Source organism: Carcharodon carcharias, chromosome 14 (assembly GCF_017639515.1).
Source record: "Carcharodon carcharias isolate sCarCar2 chromosome 14, sCarCar2.pri, whole genome shotgun sequence".
Classification (NCBI taxonomy): Eukaryota; Metazoa; Chordata; class Chondrichthyes; order Lamniformes; family Lamnidae; genus Carcharodon; species Carcharodon carcharias.
This window is the reverse complement of record NC_054480.1, coordinates 52680588-52697930: the sequence shown is the minus strand read 5'-3', so window position 1 is coordinate 52697930 and position 17343 is coordinate 52680588. Positions and strand designations below refer to the sequence as shown.

Sequence of the window (17343 nt, the reverse complement as noted above, 5' to 3'; positions counted from 1 at the left end):
ATTTTCTGTTTTATCTCTTGTGCAAAACAAAAATGTGAAGGCAAATAATGAAGTCTGACAAAGATAAAGTCAAAGATTACATCATAGAATTTCTGCAAGAAACTTGCTCTGACAAAATCCATGACCGAGGAACGTGTGACAGTGTTGTAAAAGTAATTCTGATTAGGAATACAATTGCAAACCTGAGGGAGAAGAGTAACAGCTGTAGATCCAGGACTACAGTCCCCAGAGTGCACTGGCCTGGGGACGCGTGCGCGCGCGGCAGCGCGCTCCCCTTCATTTGAATAATCTGAGAGCATTTGGATCCAAGCCAATCAGCTGTCAGGAGCCTATGATAAATCGCAATGCATTATTGATAATCATAATTACCATGACACATGCGCACTCCACTTAATGGAGTAATTTGGCAACTCCAAGAATTTGTTTGAATTTTTTTTTGTATTTGTTACTGATGCATCTACCATGTCGCGTCGCAAGCAGGCGAAACCCCAGCACATCAACTCGGATGAGCAGCTCATAGTTGGAAACGGTAAGATGCATTTCTGGGGAAAATCAGGGAAAACATTCCAATTCATCTCTCATGGTTTATTCGATTGATCAACAGATTATAGGGGGAAAGAGTTTTTTTTTTCCAATTTCTCTCTCCCTCTCTGGAGTGCGTGTCCGGTCCGACCCTTAGATCGTAACATCTCTTGAACTGGTTATCAGATATGAAAATATCAAAAGATCGGAATAGGTTTTTTGGGGGGAGTGTGGGGGGACATGATGAAATTGAGGGGGTGAAAATAAAGAAAAGTTGTTGAATTCCTTTCAAAAGGTAGAAGTTGGGATAAGAGAGAGTTTTAAAAAATGACCGGTGCTTGTGTCCTTGCTATGGCCGTAGGGAGCAAGACCCGGGCTCTGACCGCTGACCGACTGCAAATCCCTCCCAAAAAAATCAAAGAGCAGATGCTGGTTCCCGTGCATTTCAATTCATGTAAACTTTTATTCTCCAGCTGTGGTACTAGATTTACTGTAAAAGTATCATTTTTGGGGGGTGTTTGACTCAATTATGGGACGGGTCTGGTGCGCACGCTTAGCGTGACTCACTCCTATTGATCGAGGTAGGTATAAATAGTTACAACATGTAACACAAAGAAGATCCTATCTTATCTTGTCACAATTATGTTGCATATATTTAATTTCCCTCTTTTTTTTTACCTGTCTCGATTCTTTTGTAATCATTTAGAGCTTCGTTTATTTTTCTATGCAGCTCGCTACCAGTTGATGTTGCAACTTGTTAAAAGGAAAGGTTGACGCTTATCATGTTTCGCGATTGTACTATTCAGATTTGTTTGCAATAAACGTTCAAGATAGCTTTTTATTTACATGTTTAAAAATTAACATTTTTGATAAACTTTAAAAGAAACTTATTGCTTCTGATCCTTTCTGGTACTTTTTTTATTTAAAGCTGTTGGTTGTTTTTCATTTCAAAGGTGGTGGTGGTAGGGTTTTTTTTTGTGTGTGCTGAGGATAGGGCGAGATCGCGATCACCCTGGACTCCGAGCCATGACCTACAGCCATCTTTGATTTCCGACTTCCTACAGCCACTCAATGGACGCATTTGTTCTATTTAAAAAAAATGTCACAGAAGTTGCAGTTGTATTGCAAAGGGGGATTCAGGTTAAATGCTACCCGTTTAAAAAAAAAATGAGACCTGGGATACCTCCAATCTACTGATGCCAATCTGGATTTACATGGTGGGATATTCAAACTTTAATTCGTGAGACAGTAAGACCTTGTTTTTAGACTGGTACAGTACTCCGCTGCAAGCAATTCTGAAGTGTATCGGTGTGAGATCGGACTGAGCTACAATATCAAAGACTGTTTAAAAGGCACACACGCACAACCTTGATGATTTGCGCCCCTTGCCTTGGTTTAAAAAAGGGTGTTGCGCCATTTATCATTGATGCATCCAATTTTGATAAAATCTGCTTTAAATTGGTATTTATAAAATTGTAACCGCAGATTGTTGTAAAAATACGTTTCATCATGAATGATCGATTGCGGTCTAATTTGGAGCACGTGGTGGTACTTTTGCGTTAGTGGGTATCTGAACATTAAAATATCTTAGCCACGTTTGACATTAATTATCTTAATGGCAGTTCTGTTGTGGTGAAGTGTGCACAGTTTTTTTTTCTGCAGAACCTTTGCACGAGGCATTTTTTTCCGACAAATTTCTTTTCAGTTGTAAAACATTGCTGCATTTACCCCCTCTTTCCCTCTGGAAGGGGGTTTATTTATATCTCCCTAATGTAATACAGCTGGAAACCATTAGTATTGCAGTTAATTGCAGTTGTGTGCAAGAAACATGGATGGCCAGACTCACCAACACACTTTTTGTCATTTGCTTGTAAAATTAAATTAAACAGAGTTACTTGCACAACAATTATGCTGGTGGTAGAACTCTTTTTTTTCCCCCCTCCCCCCCGACATTTGTTATTGTCCAAGTGCTTAACTGTCCTACCTCCCACCCATTGTTTGCAGTGGCAAATCCTCAAAGAACCATTTTGAATGTTAATGTGCTCTGAAGAATCATTCTGTAACTTCTACTTCAGTGCTTTATATCTTGAGTGCAAGTGGGGGATGGAATGGTAGTGCCTGTATATGTACTAACACATGGCACAAAAGCTTGTGAAACCCCTGGGTATCTGCTTATCACAAAGAAGCTCATCTGCATGCCAGCTTTACAAGCAAGAGAAGTGTCCTTTTTTTATGCTGTGTGGAGTGAGCAGCATTAATGTACAGGATACTTGAGGGAAGGGGGGATATTGTTGAGAAAGAGAGTTAGGGAGACCCTTGGATTGAAGGACCTGTGGTTTAAGTAATCAGCCCTTTACTCTTATGATTTATTCTGTTTAGCACTCCCCTCACCCCACCATGCAGCTATTAATTTGGTTAAATTATTTTGTTACTTCAAGCAATTATATGTAAGGTTATTTAGAGGTTAATTTTAAATATGTAAGGGTGAACACAAAATGAAGCCTATTTTAGGATGATACATTGGTACGAATAGTTTCTTTCCCTCTGATTTCTATTGATACTTGCTGCAACTTTGTTATAATGAAAGCTGTCACATTTGCTGCCATTGCAGTTTAAATACCGCTGCCATGTCTGTAATTTTGACCAAACAGTCACATTTGATAATAACCCCATAAGCTTGCAAATTAGGACAAATGTTCCCTTTAAAAACTGTGTTGCTACTTTGCTTCCACTTTACATGCTGATTCCATTTGAATTTTTTTTGCAACCAACCTCACAAGTGGATAGTCAATGCAAAGCAGCAGATCTTTTTTGAAAAACACTTGCCTGTCTGAGTCTTGATACAAAAGTGTAAGATGATCTGAGGCATGACATACTGTATTGTACATGTCTCCTGTGTTAAATTGTTGGATGTTAACCTAGAGCTGTTGGAGCAGGTTGGTTTTTAGTTGCTCTGCATTCTGGTTTCATTCTTGATGGGTCTTGAGCCAGTTTTAAACTAGAACCCCATTTGTTCTTTAATGTATCCATGGTTTGTATGACAAATTGAATACATTTTGATTCAACTTTGAGGACATTTTTGGTGTAAATGGGATGAATGTCAATTTTGGGCTGGTCTAGTTTAGTGTATTTACATGCAGCATTAAAACACAATAACAAGGTAATGCCAAAAATGCACTTACTGTAGCTTGGCACAGTAGTAGGTTGAAAAGACGTGCAAGAAATATGTTAAACATGAACATTATATTAACTTTTTGATGAAGCTTGCATCATTGTCCCTTCCGGGAAGAAGAGCATCAATATGAGATGGATATAACCGTACGAACGAGATTTTTTTAAAAGAACTACCTGAACCCCCTTTTTTTAAGAAAGGGATCTTGTTTAGTGCAGAACATTTTCCTGTTGGGAAGTCTCCATGCTGGTATGTCCAGATTCTTTAGAGTCACCTTACTCCATACAGTTGGGGGAGGGGAACAGCTTGTAGAGTGATGAGGTTATAATATTTCATGAAAGTTTTGATTTTTGGATGATTCCCTAAAGGTTAAAAATGAGCAGACTAATAAATTTGACAATTGACGAAACTTGACTGTTTCCTACATTACAATAGTGACTACACTTATTTCATTGGCTGTAAATTGCTTTGGGACTGTCTTTCTGGCTGACTACCAGGTTATTTAAGGTACCAGATACTGCTGTGTGGGTCAGGGAATTATCCTAAACTATGCAGTGATAACTGCAGTTACTGTACCAGTGACTCATTAGTAAACTGGAAATTTGCTTTGTCCAGCTACCTCCAGACCCCGTGGTGCAATCTCACACAACCTAGCACAAAAGAAGAGCTGTAGTATCATCATCAAATAGAAACTTGGGACATCCCAGAAATCTTGTTGGATTACTTGTTGTTGTTAAATATTGTGCTTGCTGAAACAAACAAATTCAAGTGGAAATGATTCAACTGTTTGTACTGTTGTACAGAGAGCTCAGGATTTGTAATATAGTTGAAAGTAATCCATTGGGACATCATAGGAAGGGGGAAATGATTTACATACCAGCTATTTTGTAGTCACAAATCCATTTATACCCAGTTATGTGCTGGCATGTATATCTTAAACTCTCCCCAATCTTTGTTAAACTGGCATTTTTTTAAAAATTAGTCACACAGTATAACTAAAGTTAGAATCCCCTGTTGCTCAATCCATAACATTTTCTCAATTTACTAACTGATGGTGTGTGTGAGCAAGAGAGAAGGGTGGTAGTTTTTTAGGGAGCTAGCCAAAGTCACTCATGAAATATTGTGACCGCTTCACTCAATCGTTTTCTTTTGCCAGGTTGATTCCTTGGTCCTATTTGGGTGTGTAGTGAGCACAACTTGTTCAAAAAATATAATTCTAAAGTCTTCTGACTTTCTCACTAAAACGTTGCTGTTGTGCAGAGGTCTTTTGCTTCTGATTTTTCCAATACATTAGATGGTTTCTCAGGATCATGTCAGTGATGTGTATAAAGCAACAATTTAAAGTCCCACCCTAGAAAACAATGTTGTTTGCAATCTATCTCTTCCCTCACCTGGAGGGCAATTAACTGCTCCAGAGTGACCAAAAGAGGTGACAATAGGTAGAATTAGATAACTCTTGTCATATTCAGTATGTCCTAACTTGTTAACTCTTTCTTTCAAGTGTGTGTGTGCAGTTTTAGCTTCTTCAGTTACATCCAAATGAAGGGATTTTTTATTTTAAATTGAGAACTTAAAAAAAAGGTGGTGGAAAGAGCAAAATATGTTTTGAACTATTCATTCAAAGTCTTCAAACTAAGAGTAATTATGAAAGATAAATGACTCTGCAAAGCTGAAGTGAGTAGATACAATTCACAACCAGTGTTCAGACTACTAGCAGGCTTCAGTAGATACAAATATTAAAGTAATTTATTAATCACAGCTTTACCAGAAACCTATGCCTACAAACAATATTTCCCATCAGCTAGTTTACCTTATTAGGTGATGTGAATAGCCCAGCAATTATAGCTTTAAACTTCAGTGCCTGTTCTGTTACTACAAATATATATTTGCTACATGGACTAACTTCCAAAGAATTCTGTTAGTGTTCATGCTTACTCTTTTAGGGAAAGGGCAATATGAAAACAAAAAATCTGAAGTTGAACTGGATTTCAAAAATTCAGTTATTGCCATCAGTGAAATTATTGGGTGTTGCTTCTCTTCAGCAATTATATTACAGGTGGCACTAAAGACTGATCTATCTGCGAAGCACTATTCTGAAACCACAGTAATTGTAGACTGTGCTTCTGCATCAGCCTTGCATTGTTTTGTATCTATCCAGCTGCAGTGCAGTAAAGAGATACCTGGAAATGTGAAACTTAAATGTTTTTCTAAAAGATTATGGGGTTGTGGGACTTCCAGTGGCAATAACCAACTGAAAGGTGTGTGTTTTATCTAGAGTTTAGCATTGTTTTGTCTTGAATCTAAACAGTTGTGTACAAAAACCATTGTAAATTGTAGCTGCCTTTGTTATTAACAATTTTAATAGTTTGAAATAGATTATGGACATTCCACTAGGGTGGGGGAAGGAAGAAGAGTGATGAGAAAATTGTCATCTTGAAATTTTTCATACTAAACTATATTTAAAAACAAATTGACCCATGTTTATTGCCGGAAGACTTGTATTGTCTTCCTCTGCTTTTATTCCTGGTTGTACTGGCAGGAAATGCCTTCCAAGAATGGATGTGTATTTTCTCCCACTTCCCATACTTATCCTAAATTGAAATTTTAATCCTGGGAGTGAAACTCCTGTCAAGGATGCATCAGTTTTATTTGCCTTTCTATGTGTGATTCATCAGTTCTGCCTAAAATGTTGCAGTCTGCAGCCTTGGATTTCAAGTAGACCAACATTGGATGTGATTGTTGTTTTTAAAAACTTAGTCCTGAGTACTGTGAATAGATTTGTTTTTCATAAGCTCTTTTGACAATGCTTCATGGAAATTTTGGATTTTAAAGTCTTAGATTTTGAGTGCTGAAAAGGAATGTGAACATGGAGTTTAAAATATCCATATTATTCAATCTACTTGGATGTAGGGATGAAGTTTTGTGGATTGGTACAGTACCTAACTTTGCTGTGGTTGGGCTTGCTTGTCCAGATTAGTCTAATTTTAGATGTATAGAATGGAACCATCTCTAACCCCTTAACCAACCCCAATAGCTTCCTGTGCAAATTAATCCAACACAAAATTGCCGTACAGATCTGCACCAGTGAATAAGTTTGAAATGGTCTATAAAACTAATTGGGTTATGCCGAGCCTATAAAATTGTTACAACTGGCAATTCCCAAAAGAGCATCTGTGAGATTTTCTTTCAAAGGATATCTACTTAGTTTGGATTTTAATTTTAGTTCTCCTCCCAAACTGAAATCTGTCTGTCCAAATTGCATATTAAATCCAATGTTCTGCTATTTTACGAGCTAAACAACGGTGGTATTTGTTGGTTTGATGAGCCGGTATTCTGTTGAAGAAAGTAAGCAGGCAAGTCGTCTTCTGCATGTGTATGTGTCTTTTAATGTTATACTGTATAGCAGATTTCAACAAGAGCACCAACGTCTTCATGAAACTGCTGATGTAACCTTTGCCTTCTTGGGCCTGCTGGGTGGCAAGTTGATGTCAAGCTAACAATTAGGGCTCCCAAGCAATTGACCTTGGCAGCAGGGTTTTGCGTTGTTTAGTTTACTGTTAACACCATGGTAGTGTTAAGCATGACTTGGAATAGCCTGTTTACCAACTAAAGCTTGTTGGAGGCGCTTACTAGGAGCGTGCAATTTTAGTCTCTGGGTTAATCTTTCTGCCTAATACTTTTCCTTCGAAAGATTTGGAAATGCACAGGGGTTCATTGTTTTCAATTCTCTATTGAAGGCTTTCCTTTTCTAGGCCCTTAAGTTGCTCTATAACTGTCAGGTCTTTTGAATCATAGAAATGCTGTTAGTTTTCATATCATCAGCAACTTTTTTAAGTGTAGCTCATAAATTAATTAGATTTTAATCTTTAATTTGAAGTACTGATGTAACTAATTTTTGAATGACTTAACTTGAGATCCTTCAAACTGCTTTAAATTTTAAAAAAAACTAAATTGCTAAATTCAAAAATAAAAACATTTTTATCCCTCCTAGTCTGCAATAGCTTTCCTGTACACTGAATAGAAATGTCATTTCCTTTTCATCATTAACTCAATGCTGTGAATGTAGTCTTTTGGCTGTGCAGCTTTTACTAAATTTATAAGCTCTCATTTTAGAATCCTTATATTTAATGCAAGAAAAGAAAGTGTGATTTTGTAGGCGCTATTGTGTAAGTATTGTGATATTTTTGAACATACACTGCAAGCAGTTTCTGCAGTATCACACCAGTAATAACTGCATGAGAATTTAATTCAAATCAAACTCACTCCTGTCCACTCCCCTAATGAATTGAGCTGCTTTTACATTGGGTTAAGTGTATTCTTGCACAACAGAAGCAACCCCCCGCCCCAATTAACCTGCTGGGTTCACTGAAGCTGGCTGCTGGAAAGGCTGTTTCTCTGCTGCAAGCCTTGGCTACTTAATAAATTTATTTTGTGTTTGCTGCTGGCTTTGTGAGGTCCATGTCATCAGGAGTTAGCAGAACAAGCTGACAGTGTAAGAGCAGCTCAGCAACATGTTACATTTCATCAACTGCACCATACAGACCAGAAGGTTCCCAGCTTGATTCTTGACCAGTGCTGCTATCCCTACACTGAGGGGTGCTACAATTGGCTTTAGTGCTTGGGAGGGAAGAATTTAGGGCCTTAACATCTATTGCCATTCATTGATTCTACTGAAAATGTGGACATCATCTGATTGGATTTGACTTTTTTTTTCTGCTTGTCCGTTGGTTGCATAGCCTTGTGACTTTCACTGTGATAGTAATGCATGAAGAATAATTACTGGATGAGGTGTTGGAGGCAGCTGTGAAACTTTGGTCCAGCTAGAGTCAATGCACCAAAGAAGAGGTAAGCAAATTGAGGAAAGAAATCAATTTAAACTATAACTTCCAACCTTCCATATACTTGAGCTCATCCAAAACTGCTGCTTGTATCCAAACTCTCTCACCAAGCCCTTTCCACCCATCACCATGATGAACAAGGACTCCCTTTCTAGCAGCAACTCAATTTTTAAAATTTTATTCTACCTTTCAAATCCCTCTATGGCCTCGTATCTCCTTGTAACCTCCAACAACCCTACAGCACTCCCTCGCACCCCCCCTCCTGCACGCGCCAACAATTCTGTGCTCCTATAATTCTGGCCTTTTTCACATTCCCAAATTTTTTTCTTTTTAATTCACTCCACGATTGTCAGATGTGACTTACTTAGCCTTTTTGACCCTAAGCTCTGGAATTCCCTCCCTGAACCTTTCCACATCTCTACTCTTCTCTCCTTTTTAAAACAATACTTTAAAACCTAACCTTTGCCCAAGCTTTTGGTTATTCCTCCTGATATCTCCTTGTTTGGTTTGGTGTCAAATATTGTTTTGATAATTCCCCCAGGAAGCACTTTGAGACATTTTAACTGTGTTAAAGGCACTATATAAATGCAAACTGTTGTTGAATTGCTGGCCTTACTTGTGGAACATTTCTTGTAACCCCAAATGAAAAGAGTACACACTTTGTCCACCTTGAGTTCAATTGTTAACACTTGACCAAAGGTTTGCATAGGAATACTGTGAATAGAGTGCAATAAATATTTAGTTTTTGGGAGCTTTCTCTTATCTCAATTATTTCCTCCATTTTTGCCTCTACATTGAATAACTACCCAGTGTAGTGATTTTAACCCATTGATGGTGATATCTATAAAGTTGCCTTGAGTGGCTTGTAAGATATCTAAGTGACTGCTTTTGCATGTTATGCAATGTCTGCTGAGACTCTTTATAATTGAGTATCCCGACTTGTGTTTTTGTACTGTACATCTTTTTACACAATGTTGAGCTCTGAACGTCAGTGATTTTTCCCATATACAAGATTACACCATTTCTCTTTTTGTATCCCTCCCATTTTCTCTTCCCTCCCACCTGTTAAAATTTTTATACTCATCGAAGTGAAGGATGTTGTGAGAAAATGGAAGTCTTCCCATTTGAGTCACTTGATTGGGCACACCCAAGTTACAGTACAGCACATTTTGTACAGTTGCTCTTACTCGCAACAATATGCTTCAACACAAGAAGAGCTCTGTTTCCACATCAGCCATCCTACAGCATCATGTGTGAGATTGTCAGTTAGAGGTGATTTTATGCTGTAGACCCATGCCTCTAGGAACCAAATTGAGACTGTCCAAGCTTGTTTCAGATTGTCACCTTGTAGACAGAGAAGACTTTGATCCGATCAATCAAAACTGGATTTTGTCCCAGGGTGAAAGGCCAGTGATTTAGCATGCTGCCCCAAACCAGATTCAAACATTGTGCAAGAGTAGATGTTATGGAAAAGCTGGAATTTAAACCAATATCTGCTTGTAGTTTTTAATTTCAGGACCATATCAATACCTGTGAACACTTTTTTTGCACTGTTTGCTTGACTTGGGTGCCCTCCTGTGTTAATCCTTCTAGTTGCAGTTATTGTGTAAGCGACACACAGTAAAACAGATGTTTATCAGAGAGATTTCAGAATTCTGCCCTCAGCAGGTGATCCGGTCTCTGTTTACAGAGATTGGATGTGCTATTTGCCAGTGTATTTCCACAATTTTTAATTTTTTTTTAGGAAAAAATAAATTATTTATTGCTGAAAGTTGCAATACCAACTTTTTGCAACAGTTTGGTAAGTAGCGTGTTAATGTTAGTTTTACTTTGCAGACTTAAATTCTGCTTAGTTTGTCCCTGGGAAGGGCCGCATTTTCTTCATACTGTACTATGGGTAGAATTTAGAATTCAAAATGAAAAGGGGTAGTGTGTTTGAAATGCAAGCATTGGAGCACAATGTGTTGCATTTCTTTTGTATTTACCTAAGGCAATGTTTAGTCATGTTTCCTTCATTAACTGGAATGTTCCACTTAAAGTGCTTCTTGTTCTAATTAAAGTATCAAAATGTTAATTTTTTTTAAAAGAAAAAAGTCTTCGGTTAAGTTCTGTAGTTTATTCACTGATGCCAAAGGTAAGACAGCTGAGTGTTGAGAGTAAGGGAGGTTGGATTATATCCTTGCGTTTTAGCCAGAAGATTAAAGTCAAATGTTAGTATTGGTCAGGTATTCTGGTGCAAAATAATATATATTTCAATGGAAATTTGGAAGGAGAGCTTTCTGTTGTTCCAAATGGGAAATGCTGCCACTTTCATGAATGAAATATAACCTATTCTCCTGTCAAGGATTTGGACATGATCTTAATACTTTGCCTAAAAGCTTGCTGAGTCCTAATTGAAGTTGACAATTTTTCAATCATGAAGTGCTTCTAGAAATATTATTGTACACTATAATAGTAAATGTACAATCTTTGACTGGTTTGCTTAAATCACTTAAGGAATTGCTGCTCTGTATTAAATGTCCTAAGTTATCTAGTTTGTTTCCTTTGAAAGTTTTTGTAATCTGGTTTATGTACATCATATATTTAAGTGTTCTTTTTTCACCCCCCCCCCCCCATCGTTCTCAAATTACTAAGGTTACTTATTTCCCTTTCTTGAGGGCATTTTGTTTGCATTTTAAATGTAGGTTTATACGATTGAAAGGGTATTTAAACTGTTAATTTGAACATCTTTTTAATTGTTCTGTGAGTTGACTAAGTATAATGCTACTCTTATCTTTGCATTGCCCTGTTGGAATCAGTTAATGCTTTCTTTTTGTCTTAATACCATTTGGCAACAGTTGGATCTCAATTCCCTGCTGAGCTTGGTGCATTCCCAACATTTATTGGATTACAGGATGCTTGGAGATTACATTCTTGAAATTCTAGGATCTAGATAAAAGAATAAGGGGAAAAACAATGAAGTGAAGTTTTTTTTCTTGTTTTTTTTTCCGCCCTCGTCCTCCTCTTTCCCCCCTGCCCCCCCCCAGCAATAATGTCTGAGTAACAGCTATGTGGCCTGGTCTAAGGTAGGGCTAATTTGTTCTAGTTTTTAATAGTTAAAATGGTATTACTGCTTTTTTGTTGGAAAATTGCACTACTGGTTAATTGTTTAAAGCTAGGCATGCTCCTTAAGTTTCTGAAAGCAACCTGTATTATTAGAGGGCATTTGACCTCTGTGTGAAGTGGAGCATGAAACACTCGTCAGTGCTGTGCTGTGCCTGCTACTCTCATCCAAAAAAGAAAAACTTTATGACAGCAACAAGTGTTCTTTGGTTCTGGCTTTTTTCAATCTGTTTTGGCTTTTTTTTTAATAGTTGTCCTGTAAATAACAATTTTTAAGAAGCTCATGGTGATTTTATTGTGAAACCTTGTTAATGTTTGCATAATGCACTATACACCACAATTAGGTAGTATCTCTAAGGCTCAGTTATTTAGCAACATACAAACTTTTGTTTTAAAAAAAAATAGAAGCCAGGGTGCCTAAATATTTGGACATGAACTTGGAGTATTTTAGATATGAACAATACGATAATTTTTGAGAGATGGCTGACGAGCTTTTCAACAGCAGTATTATTCTACTTTTATCATGATTACTAATGCAGACTCCCTGTGAGGGAAAGGCTACTACTCCCAAATCTAGATTTTAATTTATTTGAAAACCTATGCCCATTCTTGTAATACATAGTTTCCACTGTGAAACTTTCTGCTGTTCTCCGTGTATTGGATTGATGTATACCGTACAAGACCAGAATATGTCTGTCTGTTCTACTTAACAGTTTCCAAATCAATGAAGTGCTTTAATTTATTTGACCTTATCTGAGAAACTGAAGCCAACAGGGACCAGACCAGCAGCCTCCAGTGAGGGTAAGAACACTGATTACAATCTGTGCAGGAAGTTCAGAGAGCCTCACTAATGAGACAAAGACAACTGTTTCTTCTCAGGCTTTTAACTGGCTTACAGTGTTCAGCTGCTTTCCTTTTGACTGTCTATAAGCGTCTATATATTGGAGAACTGAGGGCCTGAATACAGTATCTTGTTACAGGAGGTTAAAACGAAGTAGGTTTGATTGGTCCACTTCAGTGTTGTGTATGAGTGGAGAATGTGGTGATGTGTTAACTGCTCTTATTGAATAGTACAATTATTTGCCAGAATGGGAAGGCTTTTGTTTGGGGTTGGGGAGGGTTGGGGGTGGGTTGCCGGCAGTGTGGTGGAAGGAAGAGAGAGGGTGCTATTATTGCAATGGCTGGAATATCTCTTGCACGTCTAAATGGCCTGCTTCTCATTTAGATATAATTGGGCAATTTGTTTAACACAAATTTGACTGTATTCTGGGAACTGTGGCTTTTGCACTGATCATAAATCTGTGTAACATCCAATATTTGTACTAGGGAAGTTCTGCAAAACAGTCCTCTCCTTTCCTGGGCCTACTTTTTTTTTCTGCCAATCTGCCCTCCAACTCTTGAGGGCATTACTGGGTTCAGTTCCATGAACCTTCTGGCACTTCATTATTTTTCATGCAAATTAAGACAGTAGGTATTGAGAAATTGTTGCAAAAAGCAGGGGAATGACTTATTTCCTTTCTCTAGTGATGCCAATGTATGTATAATTCCAGCTGGATCTATTGGATAGCAATCAGGAGTGACAACACTTTTTTTTTCTCTTCTTAGCCAGGGCTAGAGCAAAGATGTTAGACTAAGTGTAGTGTTGTGACAATCTCTAAGCACAGAGCAAAGTGAAATTTGGAAGCACCTTATGAGTGATTTTGCTACTTGCTGGATAAGCTCAGCTGTTAGTGGAGCTTGCACAACAATACATGGCTGCAATGATTCTTCCCAGAAGTAGTCTTTATGTTCTGTATCCACCACAAATGCAATGCAGCTTGTAAGTGATAAAGTTTTAAACAAGCAAACTTATTTAAATATTCATCTTACTAGTTTTTAGAGACATGTATTGATGGCTTTTGTCATCTTTTAGATTGCGGCACCAAGGCCAGTCATCAGCACCAGGAAAAGAGAAAAAAAGTTACATATATATTGAACTTTTTCACAACTTCATGTCCCAAAGCAGTTTACAGCCAATGAAGTACATTTAAGTGTAATCCACTTTTGTAGAGAAGCATAAGAATAGTATTTGTTCAATATTTCTCTGATTCTAAAGCCTCTCTTTATGCTGTGACTGACTGGTTTTGCTGATATGCTGTCTGTCGCAGTGTGGACTTGGGGTTCTAATAGCTTAGAAAGTGTTTCTGAAATTTTTTTTGTCCATGGCCCTATTTTGAAGGGTGGGGGATGGTTGTGTGGGGAACAGAAATGCTCTACTGGTGTTTTGACACCTTATTGCTGTTTGTGGGACCTTGCTATGTGTAAATTGGCTGTTATGTTTCTCTACATTTATAACAGTGACTGCACTTCAGAAGTGCTTAATTTGCTGGGATGGCCTGAGGTCACAAAAGGTGTTTTTTTTTTAAATGAAAGTTTATTTTCCTTTTTTAAATTGACCTTTTTTGCCATGTGCCTGATTTGGATAATATGGCCATGGTTAGATATAAATCTCCTGGCCTCACTACCAAATTAAATCGGCTAGATTTCCCACTCCAAAGAATACGGTTTCTACGTACATTTTAAATCCTGAACATGTAACTTGAGCATTGTTGGACATTACCAAGGAGGAACTCTACCATGAAGGTCTTCACCAAATTTCTAATGAAGAGTGAGGGTGAATATACTGTCAAAATATAAGATCTGTTTTCAAAACCTACACTTGTCTCTGCCTTTTTTAGCCATATATTTATAGAAATGCTGCCATGTGCCGCCCCATAATGGTTGTTGAGATCCTGCATGGTGAACTGTAGATTGAACCTTGGCATCTTATGGTCTCCTTTTACGTAGGAAGAGTATAATTCCTTTGTGTGTTTGTGTTGTAACACAGGATATATTAGACACTGAGAAACCTGAATCGATCTGCATTTTACTGGATCTGTTAATGAAATCTGACTTTGTGATTCAGTTTTTTTTTATCGCGTCCACAGTCTATACATGGCCCAGCCAGAACTGGACACATTTTTGCACCTTGTTGTTGAATTCGGCAAGATCTGCAATAGTGCAGGGTTTGTGATTCAGTGTTACTATTCAAATAGAGTACTAAAGCTGGGAAAATCTCTACAATCAGATAAGTAATATGCACATTCTTCAAAGACTTCCTGGGATACCCATTTTCTTCCCAGTAAAAGTAATTGATCTAATTGAGTTATGATAGAGGAACACTTGCCACACCCTGTACAGTTACATTAAACCTTGACTGCAATAGTTAGCACAGGATGCTTTTGTTTCTGAAATTAAACTTTTTCAGAATAGTAATCTAAGAATTGGCATCCTATGATGTTACTTGGTTACTGGGCATGTGTTTCTCCTCTTCTTAAAGAATAGTTTAGATAGGTGCTTTTGAGGCATAAAAGGCTATCTGAACATAGCAGGCAAATGGAATTGGAACTACTCTTTATTTGGAGGTCCTGATTTTTTGTTGCAATTCTGATCAAATTTATTTTTCCACCATGCCTCTTAAGTATCCAGCCATTTGACTAAAATGAGTGAAGAACAGTGTTCCAGATTTGAACACACACTTGCCTGATGACAAATAGGAGCTGCTCATTGCATTGCTACAATCCTTTGTAGTCACTACAACATTTCTCCATGTGAACAAATTGTTCTTGATCCTCAGCAAAAAATGAAATGCTCAGTATATTTGGAGTAAAGCACAGGTTGCTATATAAAGCCAATTTTCATTACGTGGTAATTTTGGCTTGTACTGCAAAGTTGTTGAAGCTCACCTGGGTGCGTTGTAGTATATTTTTCAGTGCAGGGTGGGAAAATGAGCATGGGCGTTGTGAATAGCAATGTTAATAGCCAAGTAGCTTGCCACAGTCATTTTCCAAATGTTCATTTGGGTCTATTAAAGCAATCAATTGCAGGGTAATTGCTGTGAACTGGTAACTAAAGCTAACCTAATTTGTTCCACTATTTTTACACTTTGCAGATAATTTCTTACTGCTATGGATTTTGGTGTTTGTCTTTATTCAGTTTACAGTCTGTGCTTTTCTAAGCTGTATGAGAGGTCCACATAGAAATTAACTTCTTCAGTAGTCTTAAGTTTTGCTTCATTCCCTGGATTTAAGTAAAAGAAATCTACAAGGGATTACCACTTTGATCACTATGCACTGACTGGCTGAAGTGTGCATGTATGGGTGTTGGGCTGAGGATTGGATTGGGCCAACTCTGATAAAGCCCCTTTAATTTCCTCCCCCCCTATGATTTGAATAACATGCTCATAATTGAAGACCAGATTTGTATATGAATAATGACCATTTTGAATAGAACACAATTAGGAAACCCATCTTCTTAGAGAAAATTGAGCTGGAGGAAATTGACTTTGTACCAAAACTTAAAAATTGCTAATTGTACTTCAGTCTTTATTGAAAACGTAATTACTGGATTACCAAAACAATTACTGAAATAATCTCTGGGGAGAGCACCACCACGTGGCTGTAGATATCTTCTCCGAGCAGACATGCAGGAATCTGGTCACATTGTTTACAATGGTTCAAGCCCTACTCTGTAGATCTGAGCATATAATCTAACCTTCCACTTTTAGTGCAGTACTGAGGAGTCTGCATTGTTGGATCAGACACTTACCCTGGAGCCCTGGCTGTGCTCTTGGATGGATGTAAAATATCCTATGGCATGATTTGAAGAAGTGTAGTGTAGTTGTCGAAGTTTATCCTTCAAACAATCTCCTTAAAAACAGATGATCTGATCATTTATCTCCTTGCAGTTTGTGTGACCTTGATGTGCACAAATTGGCTGCAGCATTTCCTACATTACAAAAGTGATTACTCTTAGTGTTTCATTGACTGTAGTGTTTGGAATATTTGAGGTTGTGATTGCAAGCTCTTTCCTTGAGATAACTGTTCACATTTTTCACTAGAGAGAGACAAAACAAGATGCTGTAGAGCAAAAAGATTTGGTTTTGACCATGTGAATGTGTATCTTTTTGCTCTGAAGCATGCACATCTGTAGTGTTTTTTTTCTTTTTATAAACAATGACTGACCTGTGTATTTGCAACATGTTCAAATGCTTTAGACCTCTCCTTGGGATATTAAGTTGGTAGTTTTAGATATGCTTTAAAGAAAGAAGTTGATTAGATGAGGCTGCAAACTTCCAGGGTGGATAGAGTTGTAATATGATGGCTTTCTTCATTCAGGTTCTGTGTGGATTTCTAATGATGCTGGGAGAAGAGTTTGGTAACACACAATTGCAACACTTCCCGATAGAGTTGAAATCCAATGAACATGCGCTGCATTCAAACAGAATCTACTGATGGTTATTTATATTTTGAAGAGTCAAAGTACAGTGTTTGAGAATCCAAAGTGCATGGGAAATGTCCTTTTTGATGTCAAACCCTCTTTGGGTGTTCGTGTAGGATCATCGTCTCCCAAGAAAGAATATTTGCCTTGATAATGTTGCAGAGTAAAACTCTCTGATTTGATTTAACATTAATGTTTCAGTGTAGTCCCATATTTAAACTGCATGTGTGATGTAAAGATTTGTGGGGTTTTCTTTATCACATTCCTCTTCCCGAAGATTGTGATCTGTGCGTTGTACATTTCCAAGTGGACTGACTCTTTTATTCCTCTTTTTCCACCCTCCTCCCCTTCCTGAGGTATAGTTACTTAAGTCTTTGGTAGTATACAGCATCTTGGCCAAATGACAGTGTG

The 17343-nt window shown here is 37.7% G+C and overlaps 1 protein-coding gene across 1 annotated transcript in view; it reads left to right on the top strand.

The window, feature by feature from the left end:
* Window positions 1-462: 462 nt before the first annotated feature.
* sall4 (spalt-like transcription factor 4) overlaps window positions 463-17343 on the top strand; it is a 38091-nt gene continuing 21210 nt past the window's right edge. The window contains exon 1 of the mRNA XM_041205466.1: window positions 463-529. Within this exon, the coding sequence (XP_041061400.1) occupies window positions 463-529 (67 nt within the window). The remainder of the gene's footprint in view (window positions 530-17343) is intronic.